General features: G+C 38.5%; 1 protein-coding gene across 1 annotated transcript in view; it reads right to left on the reverse strand.

The window, feature by feature from the left end:
• Positions 1-16,292, reverse strand: part of FAM13C (family with sequence similarity 13 member C) — a 54,866-nt gene that overhangs the window by 13,495 nt on the left and 25,079 nt on the right. Inside the window, exons 6-8 of the mRNA XM_050899040.1 lie at positions 9,957-10,044; positions 4,009-4,219; positions 2,946-3,084 (exon numbers count right to left, since the gene is read on the reverse strand). Of these exons, the coding sequence (XP_050754997.1) occupies positions 2,946-3,084; positions 4,009-4,219; positions 9,957-10,044 (438 nt within the window). The remainder of the gene's footprint in view (positions 1-2,945; positions 3,085-4,008; positions 4,220-9,956; positions 10,045-16,292) is intronic.

Genomic DNA, 16,292 nt, shown 5'->3' on the forward strand with positions numbered 1-16,292 from the left:
GTAAGTATACTAGCTTGACACTAAGCCAAAGACCCTGGAGCTCTAGGGACCTGCACAGAGCAGCAAGGAAATTGAATTAAAGTCTGAATTAGCTCCTGTAAAACCAGGCTTTGTTCCTAGCATACACCTGGCTGTTGAAGGACCTTGGGCAAGGCAGGACATTGATGATTCCAAATGTGTTAAATTTATTGAAATGCATGCAGAAACAGTAACGTAATTTTTTTACCTGTGACAGTTTGAGGATACAGGCCAGGTTTGTAGGGACAAAGAGTAACTTTTAGTAAAGGCATAGAGCTAGGCAGGACGGACAAGCCTTACGAACTTGAAGAAGGACCTACAAACACTTGAGAGTTTTTCCATTTCAGTTGCACCTGTCTCGTGAACCGCATGAATCTTGATTCACTTAAAAGCAGTGTCATTATTCAGGATAATAAAATCAAGGGTGTTCACAGGATCGAGGCATTTTGCATGTGAAAGTGAGGCTGATCTATGAAAGCTAGACCCCCTGGCTAGCTGAAGCAATGGTTGAGTCAGAGATATGATTTTCAGAAAGTTAACTATGTAGTTTGGCCATTTCCTCTCATTTGCCTTTCCTGGATTTGTAACACAAAGTTCAAGGGAAAAAAAAAATAATAATCTAGTAATCATGCAGCATAGTATTTAAGAAAGAACTTTCCAGAAGAAATTTACTGAAAGATGAGTTTCTAATTCTTTATTTACCACAATCACACCCTCTATATCTACATTTTCAGCTATATCCAAAACGGAGATGAAAGATAATACTACAATTTAATTAGTAGTGAGAATCGATTTATAATGGGAAAAAAAAAGATTTAGATAAATCATAAATAGCCTAAAAAACAAAAAAAATCTGCCAGTCTTTGCTACATTCTTTCTGAGGGCAAGCATGTGATACACCCACAGACGTTAATGGAGTGGTATGCAGACAGTCAAGGGCAAAACTTGACCCTCAAGACCAAATGTAATATCAGGGAAAGATCTGGTTTTATGATCAAAAAAATAAAAGCTTTAGGGTTGTATAACCTCAGTCCTAAAGAAACATTTTGCACCTATATTTGTACTATTACAAGGACACTTTTAACTTTGTAGTTCTGTATTTCAGACACTCATAAAAATATTCAGAATAACATTGCCTTTTGCATGAATGTTTACAGTGATGAGGGAGAGATGCTGTCTTTTTCCCCTTCCCCTTTTTAGCCTTGTTATGAGGGTTGAACTGGCGTTAATCCCTGCTTTCAGGAATCAAGGCAAGTCATATCACCTAGTATCTTTGTTGTCATTGGGAGACTTATTGCCACGCACTGTGAAAAATAAGCAGAGCACTGAGGTTAGAAAAATAACTCTAAAATATTCCAGGTACACTCATACTTCCAAAAGCTTCAGCAATAAAGTGAAACGACATGCTATTATGTACCTTTGAGCTGCTTACGACCTTTGGCCAAATCATTCATCCATTTCAGAACTTCAGGATTGGAAGTCTTGTCACCATGTGAAGGCTGAATGTAAAGAAAAAAGGAAGAACAAAACAGAAGGAATTGGTGGTTATACAATCAAACAGATAAAAACCTATCCACACACAGAGTGCTAAAAAATATCTGTAGTTCCAACTGCACTATATCATAGTGTCATGCAGGGCATTTGGCTTGATCATGGTACTAATTTATCATGACTTCTCTCTCCCCAGCGTGGCACAGTGCTACATGGATCTGAGTATTTTGGCTCTGATCCTAAAAAAAACCATTTAAGTCCCTGACTAATTGGATAAGTAATCTCAGTGACTTCAAACGGACTGATCAAATACCTAATGTTAGTTAAATTCCTAAGTGATTTCCAGGATGGTAACCGAAGCACTCTGTCCCTTGCAGGGATAAGCCCTTACTGCTTTAAGACAGGGATTCTCTTGGGAAACAGCACTTTAAAAATTTCAACTGAACTGCTTAATCAATCAAATGAAAAATTTCTATGCAACAGAGTGATTTCAAGAGCAACAAACAGCAAAAGCTTTGTATATCAATTCTTTCTTTGCATTTATAAATTGCCTCCAAATTAAAATCAATTTACACTGGATCTTCAAAATTCGGATATTTAAAGTAGCAAAACAGTTTTGCAAAATTAAACCTCTGAAATAATTTCTTTTCTGGTCACAGTGTGATGACTATTTAGGTATGAAATTTTGCTCCTAAGAGTATATGATGACCATAGGGCAGTACCATTCACAAATGTACGTTTCAGTTTGCAGTCATTGATGAGATTACAAGGTAATATACCATTTGCTTAATTTTCATTTTAATGTAGTCATAAAATATCACAAACTTCCCTGTTTCATATTGTACACATCCTTAGCATCATGGATGTTTTGGTATGTTTATACTGCACAATTCACATTACACAAACTAGCTCGATACGAGCAATGATCTTGCATACACTGCACAGAGCACACCATTGACCTCCAACAACCCCCAACCAGCAACACATCACAATTTTTATTTCTCTAATTTCTGCCACCAGCTTCTGTTGAGCCCTATGCTTTGGAGGTTTACAGGAGTCTGCCTGAATGAAGGAATCTGCACGGCAGAGCAACAGTTTCCAAGCAAATGACTTCTACAAAGTAAATAAGTAGCTTTTCATCTTTTGAATCATTTTGGTTCACAAGCCTGTCAGCTATGTTTCACTGATTCACACTTCTCACAGATCTAGAAGATGGATATTTTGCAACAAAGGTAATCCAAAGAAAATGTAAATTAGAGTCTCAGAGCTACTGCATGCACTGAAAGACGATAAAAGATATTCCCTCATTGATGATTTTCCTATTTCATTTTACCAAAAATACCCTTTATCCTATTGTTTTGCGTAACTTTAAATACACTGGGATTCTTGCCTGCCTCTTGTAGTATTTCCTTTTATCTTTTCAATTATTATCTTACCAGGTATTTTTTTTCTTGCTCAAACTTTTCTTCATACTTCCTAATTTTTCTCTTGAGGCTCTGAAGATGCTTGGTAAGTTGTGCTACTGTTTGTGGTTCTTTGCATTCTTCACAGCTACATCTAGAAGAACTTCTTGGCCTGCAAAAGCCAAAAGCATAGTAGCTGGATCAGAGAACTGGCTATAATGGACCGTGCCTTGTTTCAGGCACACTTAGCACCTCAGAATTTGCAGCTAGGTCCTTTCACAGGATAGAGACAGTTTAGTTTTACAAAGTAAGCATAAAATAATTGCTTTTGCTTGAAGGTACCCCTAGGGTATACTAATGGGTTCACCATCTGGCTTTTACTCTCTCTCTTTTTTTAATTAATTGTGGGATTTCTGAATATTTTTCAGAAGTTTAGTCTAGTAGGTCACAACTGCATCCAGTATTTACATGTAACACCCACATCTTACTTCACAAATCTTCCAACTGTAACAGGAGACTGTAATGACATGATTTGTAAAAATAGGCTCAGGGAGTTTTTTATTACCTTGAATAAACATTATCATTTTGAAGGCGGTTTAGTTTCTGATTTTTTACAATTGCAAATCAATAGATCTGATTATTATTCACCTGCAGCTGACAGCTATGTATATAAGCTTTTAAGAAAGTTTGGTTTCTGTCTGAAACTCACAAGTTGCTTTCTGGAGATTACATACCTGGACTGTTCATATGTTCTATGACACTCATATCTAGTGAATGACTCAAGCTATAGTTCTATTACAGCTGAAATTTTTAGTATTATACCTTGATAGCCCTCTCTATCTTATGTTCATTCATCAGACTAATTACTAACTAACATTTAACACTGTCTTTACAATACTATACTGTGTTATGACTGAAAAAATGCTAAATCCTCTTTCTGGTATTGCAAATTAACCATTAAAATGTCAAAATATGCTACAATATGAAAATTTCTTGTTTATGACGTAACGGTATCTGAAAAACAATGAAGAGTCAAAGATTGTGGATTGTACAAAAATTATTTAAAATATATATGAATTAAAATACATTTTCTTACATCATGAAAGGTTGAGCACTGGGTGGAGAAGGGGCAGACTCTGTGTCTAGATTAAATCTCTGGCTTTGGCTAAAGATAGAGCAGCGTGGTGACAAAAGAGGATTGTCTCCATCTGTAATGTGATACAGCAGTCGACTGGTCCCTAGGGAGTGATGTTCTTGTGGGCTGCTATCCATGTCATTCTGCCAGTCTCTGTGGGCTGGCACAGGCTCTAGAAAGCAAGCATAAACCAATATGGACTGAGGGTCACTCACAAGATATTTAGCTACCTAGATAAATACAAATCTATACTTACAGAAGTATTCAAAGCATAAGTATTCAAAGTAAACAGCAAATAGTTCAGCAAGGTATCACATGCAGGATGAACATAATACCAAGGATGAGAAAATAGAAAGGACAGTTACTGGCTTAACACATAGCATTTTTGAGTTCCACAGGAGAAGGTGGATGGGTGTGTTTATAAACTATGAAGTATAATACAAAGAGAGAGAGTTTCCCAGAATAGTAGCATTAATTATATTTTCATAGATCTGTTTGCTTTTGAAAGCCACATTCCTCAAGAAGACGATGAATGTACAAAACAAGTTTAATTTTGTGATTTAGCATTTAGTCCTTTGGTCAAGGGAAAGGCAGATCAAAAATATACTATGTCCTGATGCTAAGAACCTCCAGTGTTGCTTGCAGTATCCTGCAGAATTTCATTATGGTTTGAAGTAACATACCCGCGGGTCTAAAGTACACAAGATATGAAAATAACAACAACAACCGGTAACATTCAAGGTAGTGTGCAGTGACTGCTACTTGGAGAAGTCATGCTTATGATACTTTGTTAATATTGCCTTGGACTATAAATGGAAACCTCACCTCAGGTGCCTCAAAAGGTAAAATTTGTTTTATAGAGATGGTCAAGCCAGAAGTCAGAATGATTTATTCTGGACTGAAACAGTAGGAACTGGTGAAGCTCATCACACTGATTCTGTTTATGTGTAACATGGTAAATAATGGGCACATTAAAGAGCCTACCTCCAGGGAATACCAAGAGTTCATCTTCCCTTTGCTGGACCTGGGTACATTAATGGGAAGAACCATTGAATCTTCTTCCTCACCCACAGTGGGTGAAATGGGTGAGGATGATCTAGCCTAGTCAATATTTTTGCTATCAGATGATTGTGCTTTAAAGTAGATCATACTCTTAGGGAGAAACTCCACACTCTCATAAAAGCTCTCCCGCAAAAAACAGTTAATATATGTTAAAGTAAAGAATGTGCTGTCTCAGATTCCCCTACATCAGTTTCCATAGTACATAATATTTTACACCAGCTACATTATTTTTTTTCCTCTAAAACCATGTATATATATGACCTTTGAATTCATGTCTATTATTCTGTATTTCCAGGCAGCATGTGTGTTATTTCTAATCAGTATTATATTTGCAATATATCATGCATTCTACTACATTTCACAGAATCTTTTTATTCAATGGAAGTCTAAAACTGCACAGAAAAACAACTGTACATGGATTTACTCACAGAAGAGCAAGCAAGTTTAGAAAAGTTCTTTCACCTTCACTTTCTTTCCATTTTCTCCTTTGTGCATAGGACATGACATTCCCATGTCCTGGGTAAGTAGCCCTGTCATGGGTATTTCTTTCAGGATTTTAATGGAACCTTTGCAGTACATTTTATTTGACCTGTGCCCAACGTATACGGAAGCTACAAACCCCTATCACTGTATTGGGACAGTGGGGACAAACCAGCTCTGAATGGCACCCTTCATAGAAAGCAACTTATTGATTTCAAAAATAATAGTTACAATGGCCAAAAATATCATTTTATCAGGCACTATCCAACTCTTTTTGCTTTACGGACAACAAAATATCCAATTGTATAATCACAGTTCAATCTGTCATGCAAAAGTTACACGTGACTTTTGTATCTATAAGTTCATCTACTCTAACAGCACCATCAAGTATAATTATGTTAAGCATTTTCACAATGAGACAATGTAGTTCATTATTAATTCTAACCTAGCATCTTTCCTCTAAGTAATTCGTACTCTGTAGGTCAAATTCAACTCTCCAAGATACCAGAGCAACACCCAGGACTTCTAAATCATGTATGAGATGCAAATCCTCCCATAGAGAGATCCAGAAAGGCATCTGGGAGAAGCAAGGATAGAGCATTGTACCAGTCATGGGAAATTATGTACACAGACAACATACAGTGATAATGGCTGGAATAAATGTTGTTCTGCAACCAAAAGTGTTGTCTCTTTCTGGCAAGTAATCTTTCCTTACCCTGTAAGACTTAAAAAAATTAATAGTTTTGGTTGGGTTTTGGTTTGTTTGGGTTTTTTACTTCTGAAAAACAATACTGTCAATGAGAAGCAACTGGCTTTCTTCCTTTTATTTCACCATCTTTGAACTTCAGGAAACATATAATCACTGTGAAGTAGGTTGACTAAGAACAGTTTCACTATTTCTCATGCTCTGTTATTAAAAGGAATAAATTCTTTTATAGGCATATTAAGTAGCAGTCTCCTCACTGTGAAAGGAAAATGATGTTATAAAAAAATCAACCAGTCTGTGTATGATAGGTGCAGGAAAAAAGTTTCCAACATTTGAACTCTGATTTTCTGTGGACCTAGAAGTACTCCTCTTGCAGGAGACAGCCTGTACTGCTGATAAACCATATGGTCACAGCCGTTTGCTCCTTTTCACATTTACAACCAGGCAATTTTACTAGGCCCAACCCAGTCTCAGAAATGGAAGAAAAGTACACATTCAAGCCTAAACGCTCCTGGAAGATAAATGCAAAGGACAAGTAGTGGCTGGAGCAGCTCCAGTGTAAAACCAAACACACAGAGCTGCAGAGAGTTCACGGAGGGGTTTTTTATTCAGCTAGCAAATGAAAGGGAGACAACCTGCATGTCAGGTGAATTTGGGAATATTTCCCAAAGGCCAGGGCTCTTCCATTTCCTTGGCACCAGGGCTTCCTGACAGCATTGCTCTGCTAAAGTTTGCAAACTAGTGCAACTTTGGTATGGCCCCAGGAAAGGTTTTAGTCCCGACCCTACTACAGATGCGTTAAATTACTATGTACTGTCCAGAAGTAGTCAGCAAGTCATTCAAACTGATTCATTTACGTGGCCTGATTACTATAATAGTGGAACATCTCAGGATGATGACAAGTTATAACCAACGCCATTTTTAATTTAATTAAAACTTAGGGCCATCATCCTGATTCCAGTTCTACATAGATCCTAAACAAGACACTAAGCATTACGCTGGGAGTAGCCCATGAACTGACCAAACATCTACCTGTGTTCATGTGTCTGATCTAATTTTAGCCTCTATTTTTGCCAAAACTGGGAACTAAAGCCACCTCTAACCAAGCCAGTAAGTTGCCCCTTAGCCTGCATTTACTCCATCTCATCTACTCAGTCCGGCTTAGCACTGACAAGAGCTCACTACAGGACTTAAAGCCAAGATCTGGTATCTTATAATACGCAGTATGCTTCATAATGTGGACTTCAATCATATGACAAGAAGTCATATGGTATGAGTCTGTATTTCTGCATGTGATTTTCTTTAAGTGAAACAATAATACACTGAAATCTGTTGCATATAAAAAAGAACATGCAGATGTAATGTATTCATCCCTCAACACGTTACATCCGTGAATGCCAGTATCAGGATTTTTAATTTAAAAGACATTTAGAACATCTTGTAGTTAAGTTCAGCTGCTCACTGCTCAAGTCACATATTTGATGTATACTCATATCCAAAAGCTATAGAAATTACTCACACTCTGCTTTTATTTTTTCCCTTAAAAAACCCCTAGCTTAATACCCCCTTACAATTCTTTATGGTCTCACTTTGCCAGCTCTAATTCAAGTTTTTACATATTCAAAAGTAAACTGGAAATGGTTGACTTTGCTCAGAGATAAGAGTTACTGTTCACCCCTTAAAATTTGCATCCTGAAATACCCTGTCATTTTACTAGACTGTTCTAGCTTCATTCACCATATATATAATGTATTTTTTTCTAATTTTTGTTGACTGGGATGTGAAACAAAAGAAATTAAATAGACTACACAATCATGTTTATTTTAAAAGTAATACATTTGTACATTGTTAATATTAAATTTTTTATTGCCTGATTCACTGAGCAAAGGCTAATAACTAGAGACGTAGTATATATGGCACATCTTCTAAAAAATCTGTCCCTAGCCTGGTACAAACCTCTGGACTTCCATCCAAGTTCAAGCTGAAATAGCCAATAGTCCCATGTGACAACTGTATCTAAACTCAGTGTATCAGAAGATTTCAGTAGTAATTTAAGAGGCAGAATTAGGACTAGCTCTATCTATGCAAAATGGCAAGTTATTAAAAAAAACCCACAAACCACAAGGAGATGTTAGCAGGAATGAGCGTACATTAAAATCCATTGAATAGGTAAGCTTTAGCTAAAGCACAAGTTTGAGCTGCTAGAGAGACAGAGCATGCTCTGAACTGTGTGAGAGAAATGCTACATCATTCAATATTTGCCTGTGTAGCTGGAGATAGGCAAATAGGAGCTAGAGAGGGTATCGGAAGTAAGGGTCACTAACAGTATGAATTAAAAGAAAATCCAATCAAAACAGTAAAAATAAGCAAAGGAAACAATTATGAACCATCCTAACAATGACTTATGAAACTACCAGAACAAAATAATTCAGTAAACTACTGGAAAAGGAGGAAAAACCCACCCTGCCGTAAAGGGAAAAATGTCAGTGCAGATTTTGGATGGGCTGCAAAATGCCTCTGCCTCAGATCCATGCCAAGGGACTAGCACCAGTGCAAGTTCCATACGTGTATCCAAGAGCTATTAAGGTATTTGCCTAGCTAGGCTAAAGCATCCTTTTTTTTTTTTTAGCTAAAACCCAGGATATTTGGTATTTTTTAGGTTCCTCCATCTTTATAATAATTTGGATTCTACATACCATTTTCCTTAATTGTGCAATGCAAACCTCAAACTTTATAACTGCTTAAGTAGAACACTATCATTTGTGATTTTTTTTTTAGGTAAATAACTTACTGTTATTTCTTGCTGAAAATTCTGAGCAAACAGCTTCTGAAATAAGTTCTTCTGAACCCAGCCTTTATTCTGACACAAAACATCAATTGCAAAGGGATTACTGACCTATCTGCCTTAATTTGGACCATACATGGTGAATGATTTAAGTATTTGTGTATTCATGTCACTTGTCTGTGAGATGTATTAGTCATATTGCCTTTGACCTATTTTTCACAGTGGTTCCTCTTCTATCTACTGAGCATCACGACTCTGCCAGCCCTGTGACTACAAGCTATGAATTGACAAAAATAGTGCCAAGCCTAGGGCTATTTATTTGCAAGGACTGGTTTCCATATTGAGGAAAGAGGGAGAGATAAAACACCATAGTTTTCCCAGATGGATAATAATACAGGTTCATGAATGATTAAAATCCACATGCTGTAAAACTCACCTTCGCTATCTCTCTGCTGATGCATTAAATTAAAATCAATAATAGGAGAAATGAAGTGATATTGCTCTGACAAAAAGAATGACAAGAATAGAATTACATGATATGGCAGGTGATCTCACACAATACAGACATAGGAAGTAAAGAGCGTAAATTTACTTGAACCAAAAAAAAACAGATTAAAACTGAAAAGAATCAGGATTCTTGAAACCTGTCTGACAAGCAAGACTCCCTCTCAGAAAAACAGAAGGTTATAGCCATTAATTGCCATTCTTTTAACAGGTATCACCCCTTTTTACATTACACAGCATTTGCATCAGGAAATGGTGCTTTGCATTAGCTCTGCACTGTTTCCCAGAGGACTGCAAATCTGATATTAAACTGCAAGTCACAAGGCTTTTTTATAATTGCAAATGAGAACACACCATGACATGATCGCTTACCTCCACAACTGGCCCCATCAGATTGCGCACTGGTTTGAACCGATGAAGGGGCTGGATCCTTGGGTGCTGGCAGCTGAGGAGTTTCTTCCTGGGTTGGCAGAAACGCAGAGCACAGATCGGTTTCAAGGGCTTGTAGCTTCAACAAAGAATTCTGCAGACAAAAGCAGAACATTGGGCTAGATAGAGAACAACAGAATACAGCGACAGCTCTTCAACTCACTGAGCCCATTAGCAGTGCCTGCAAAGGGTTGTTCCACTAGCAGCTCTGAGAGGACGTGCAAGAGCACAAACGTGCACTATTCCACGAGTTTCTTGACTTCTGATTATTTAAGTCCCAATTTACATGGATTATTCAAGACACGTGGGAAAGATGACTTCGTCAGCAAAAGACAGTTTATTCTAGGAAGCCAAACTGAGATGGTATCCCTTTTCTTGGTCTTGAAGCAATACATTAAGGAAGTATTTCATTCATTGGGCTGACATCACGATCTGATGACATTATGTCCCTCCCCATTTACCATTCACAAAAAAACAAATCTCCCTCTCCAGCCAGGGAGTGCAGTACGCAGCAGTGAACAAAGAGTTACTGAGAACACATTCCCTTATGGGATTCTTGGAAGAGATATTTTTTAATTGGCTTTTTTAGATACCTCTTTATGTTGACATAGCTTTTATGTAGGCTGCTGCTGCTTCTACAGGGCAACCAGATCATTTCCTATCCACTGCAAAGGTAAAATTAACAGATCATTGTCACTTGCTGCCAACAAATCAATGAGGACAAGGCTCGTTATCTATAACATCACTTCCAGCTACTGTGTCGTGCTTGGTCTATTTCTCATTTTAATCTTTAATGCTGCATGCAATATTCAGCTGTACAATCTGACACAAGCATCTTGCTGTGATGTAAATGCTGTGAAAGCCCTAATCACCATCTGACTGGGCAAAATGAGTCACTACCGATACCCCACACATTCAGTTCCCCTCTCTTAAGGGAAATACAGCTTGCAACATAAAACAAAATCACACAAGGCTGTCTTAATAATCACACAGCTGGCACACACAGAATATACGTAAAATGTTAAGTCACTCAATGGTACATATTTGTGAAGAGCATTTTCTGAAAAAAAATCTGAATTGCAACAGAAAAAAAAAATCCTCAAGTTTATACCCTGAAAAGCTCCTTTCCCCACTCTGTCAGAGACCTGAAACAATTTATTGATTCGTTTAATTAAATAATGAATGTATTTATTGGAATAATTTCCTTTGTGTAACAATATGTCACCTATGTAGTGAGTAGTTTAATATGTCTGCATTATTTTTATTGTAATATGGCCCTTTTATAAACCCAAGGATGCCAGTGTTTTTAGGTAAAAAAAAATAAAAATAAAAAAAGGAAACTAATTTAGCTGAGAACAGCAGGGAAGACTTTGACTTATAGCAATATAATACTATTCTTCAAAAATATGGCATGATATAGAGCTGGTTTCTATGATCTGAGGCAGAAGATGCTTTTACTATTCCCAGGTACAGGTTGCATTAACAACCTACCATCCTCTGGCCCAGCTGCCATTTGTAAGGATAATTTACCTGTCTTGACCAGCAGTGCCTCATCTTCACACCTCAGTTTCTCCAGGACTCTTGAATGACTGACATCTTTTCGTTGTCACTTACTGACACTGTTTGGTCCAATATTTTACATATATTACTTCAAACTCATCTGGGTCCTTTGATCTGTCTGCTAGAAAGAGTATACCAGATGTGCAAATGTCCCCAACACGGACTTTATCAGTGAAGACCAATACAACAAATTCACCCAGCTTCTCTGTTTACAGACATATCACCTTAGTGCCCATTTTACATGTCAGCCAGCCAGCAGTCCCAGTGATACCCTACCTGGCTTCCTGCTTTTGATGCATTTAGTAGACTTCTTACCATCAATTTTAGCATCTTTTATGAGGTACTTTCAAAGTTGTCTTTAATCCTCTACAGGGCTTTCTTCAATTAGAGACAGAATGATGGAAACCATCTCACCTTCAACAGCTTTCAAGTGGCAGTGAATTTTCCTTGTCAAGGGAAGGGTGCTGACTTGAATTGTACCCATGGCACTGTTTTGGGAAAGGTTTTCATGACATGACAGGCCTCATTTTCCACTGTCTCTCATCCCAGCTAGACCCAAACAAAGTGGCTGTGGAATTATCACAACAGACGGGCAGCCTTTTTCAGTCATTAATGTCATCTAGCAAAAGATGACTATACCACCTACAAACCAGTGAGGACTTTGATCCCAGCCTGGACCTTATCATGAGAACTGCTGATGGCAAGTAAGGAGAACACAGGCGAACATACCAATAAGGAGAACATAGGCGAATAACTGACAAAAATACCTCACCTTCACGGACTGTTACTTCAAGCATTTGACAAAAAAATTCCCATATCAAGAAAATACATTCACTTTGCATCACTATTTCTTATGATACATTAATATCTATGGCAAGTTCAGTATAAAAGCACTCACACAGACTACATTGTTAAGCACTGTGTTTCGGCAATGCTTATGCTGTATTTCACCAGCTGGTTTATATTCAGTCGCTCTAAATGATATTTTTCACCCATCTGTGGAAGGTGGGTGGATGGCAAATTTCCAGTCATTGCCAAATACTAAAAAAAAAAAAAACAAACATATAATAATAATAATAGAAATACCTTATATAATTTCATGAATGTGCCCTTGACAGGGATTTGATGTAGGGAGAAAAAGAGTAAGTAGCTTTGATCATTTTGATGTTACCAGGGAGATGATGAATCTGGAGTATGCCGTCAACCTCATCTTACTCCTAAAACACAGCTGAGTACTATGGTACTGCCACACTGCACTATACGTGAAGAGCCACCACATATTTATGGGAACACATGTAAGGAGACATAGCTTTAAGCAAAGGCCAAGCACAAAGCTGCCGAGGGTCACTAACTCATGGGCAACAGGAGCGTCCTAGTAAATGGTAGGGATGACCCTGCTGCCTGCCCTGCCGTGTGTCCTGTCCTGCCCCTCTCAGAGGGCTGCTTGAAGTACTGGCAAAGCCAAAGCAGCCAGGCTGGATCCCTCCAGCCTCAGACCTCCCACTCTGTGGCAGGAGCAGTGCAGCTCCCTGTTTCCGCAACTGCAGCCCCAGCAGAGCAGGAAGGTGCTCTGGGAGGGGACATGGCCATATATCAGCAACTGGCACCGGGTTCTCTATCCTTGGGCTTGCTGGGGGCAGGCCAACATGCTACCAACTGCCAGCAAAAGGAAGGCAAGAAGAGAGAAAAATAAAGTCTGAGCCCTGTCTTCATCTTCTCAAACCTCCCAAGTTCATTTGAAATCTTACTGACCACTTCCAACTTCCCCTTAATTCTCCAATACTTTCCGGTACCTGTACAGCCCTGATGTGACTGCAGGCATCCTGCCACAGTGGTGGGGATGTGTACTCTTCTGTGCTGCACACACTCAGCAATACATCTAATCTGGAGATGAACCAGCCTGTGCACGTGCTACTTAAAGCTCTCCCATGGTCCAGACCTACCCCTGAGGCCCAACTGGGCCATCTCTGCTCTTGGTCGTTTAAAAGAAGTTGCAAAACATGTCAGAGGCAATTACAAACAGCTAAAATACATAAAGAGGGAAATGTTAGGTCATGGTGGCTGCCATCATAAATTTTAGTAAGCTCTTATATGGAAAACCAATATCACTGAAGTAATTTAAGCTATGGCATATTACATCAGCTAATGATCTCAGTTCAAATACTTCAGATTTGATGCTCATTCCAGCTTTACTCTGGTGCCTAACACTAGTGTTTTGGATGCATGCAGTAATTACTGATCCATGCTAATGCAAATGATAGGACATATTAGTATTTTAAATGGATCCTTAAGTTTCTTTGGAAAAATAACCACATTGTTACCTCTTAAGAATAGTATTTTGCAAGTTTGAAAAAGAAGGAATTATAATTGTCTTGGACAAAGGTTTCTTATCTCTTCTTACATCCTGTTAAAGTAATTGACAATTCAAAGAACCTGAGCTATGCCAATTCCACTAGAGGAAACATCCTGCATTATTCCAGATCAAAGATAATGGAAAAATAAAGACATTTACAGGAAGTCCAAGGAAAACAGAAAGAGAGACAGTGTGGTACTTCTCTCCTGTTTGTTATTTTTGCTAATGCTTTAAGAAAACATAGTCATTAAAGTATCATACTCTTGCCTGCTGGAGAAAACACAGTACAAAAGGATTGCCATTTGCAGAGGAAGCTCAGCCTGTAGTAAAGAAACCATCTTTACAAACAAGTAAGCCTGTAGATTGTACCCCACTGACCATCTCTCCTTCCAGCCAATGATTATTGAAAATCAAGAGTTGAGGCCTTAGGGCAGGGAATTATTGAGATGATAGATAACCTCTTACATCTAGAGATAAATACCACACACCTACACTCACACTGCTAAATGCCTCTGGGGAATGGGACACTGAATGAACAAGTTCTCCCAATTTATCACCAAAATGCTGTGGCAATGAGGGGGAGTCCCCTGAAATAGCTTATAAACTTTTTCTCGGTAGGTGCCATCAGTAACTCCCTCTCCAGCTGGAGGTCCCTGCAGGGGGCCCTGCAGGATCAGCGCCATGTGACGTGTTGGTCAGCATGTCCAGGGGGCCATAGCCTGATGGGAGACAATGTGCCAAATGGAGCCTTGCAGCCCCGCACTCTCCCTTATTGCACCAAGAGCTACGGCACTGCCAAACCTGCTAATCAATCGGTGCTCACTGCAGAGAGAACAGAGAGAGCAGGTAGCTAACAATGGCCAAAAGAGAGCCACTGCTGTTACAAATAATTTCTTTCCCTGATAAAGCATTACTATTATCAGCATCCTTTGTTTCATCCTTGTGGACATCCCAAGGTCTGGTAAATTTAACAACTGAGGGAAGAGGGGAAGGGAATAGGTCTGCCCCACCCATGGACCCTGCCTGGTCTCAGTCTGGAGGCTGACAGGGAGAAGGGAGGAGAAGCAAAGCCCAGACTTGGTGCTTTCTGCATAAATTGAAACCACCCTGCCCCACACATGGTGTTTCTGTACATTAAAAGGATGCCTGCACCCTGCCCCTGGGCCTGCTCCTGCCCCTCCAGGACAGGAAGGCAGCTATTCTATTATATCCAGTTTATTGATGGATTTACTGGATTTAAGAAATCAGCTGGGGCAGAGAAGGAGAATAATCCAAGCTTTCAGCATTTAATGGCCTTTGAAGTGATTCATATAGAAAAGAAACTGAGCAAATATCAACCTGTTCAATTTCTTCACTCTAAGGAAATTAATGCTTTTATATATCACATTAGAACAGCGATGTATAAAAGCATCTCCCTTGCTTTTTAATCTGAGAGTTCAGGTTAAAATAAGATAGGCATATTTTATGTGAACGTAAATAAATCTCTGCGGTATCTGTTAAGGCAATATTTGTGTCTTGAGGCATATGACATTTTCAATTCAGAACTTCCTTTATGGGGAACAAACAAGCAACAATAAGACAGAACAAGATATGCCCTGGGTCTGTATAATGCCACTCTGAGCAGTGAAGAGAGACACCGCTTTCTCTAATCCAAGAAGGGAATTTATTTTCTTATGACACACGTCCATTTGGGTTTGCAGTATACCTGAGACACGATACAATCTAAGATTTTGCAAAAGGAAGCACCAGAATGTATCCCTTGCTCATTCCCCATAAATTATTAGCAAATTATTTTAATTTCTGATCTAATTATCTGTTTTAATATCTTACCCTGATTTTGTTTATTATAATACTTTATCTTAACCTTTAAGGAATCCTTTGCAAGAATTTTAAATGGAAGCTTTGAAGTGGAAGCTTTGGTGATTATTTGCAATGGGGCTTCTCAAAAGAAACAATAACTTAATGATTTCTCCCAGGGCCTTAACTGGCTAGACAGAGGCTGAGTATACTCCCTTACATCGGTCATGGAATATGCCTTACTAGTTAGCATTGAGATTTTCAACAGTGAGCTGCACAACAATGACACAAATGCATAGGAAATAATTCATTGTAAGGAGAAGATTAAGTCTGAATTCCTTTAAAAGGACACATTGTGGTTTTCCCCTAACAAAAGTCAGGCATCTATTAATAGACATAGATGTTCTCTGGCTCATGATGGAAACAACGCTGTCTTTTCCATAGTTTGACAGGAATGGGCTTCCCTTCCCCCCAACTCTTGTTTTCCACTGCTTCTTTTGTTCTGTTGTCTTGGTCTACACTTAAAAATATCATCTACTCATTGTTTCAGTATTGTTTATTGCCCTTGC

This window comes from Gymnogyps californianus, chromosome 6 (assembly GCF_018139145.2).
Source record: "Gymnogyps californianus isolate 813 chromosome 6, ASM1813914v2, whole genome shotgun sequence".
In the NCBI taxonomy this organism is placed as follows: Eukaryota; Metazoa; Chordata; class Aves; order Accipitriformes; family Cathartidae; genus Gymnogyps; species Gymnogyps californianus.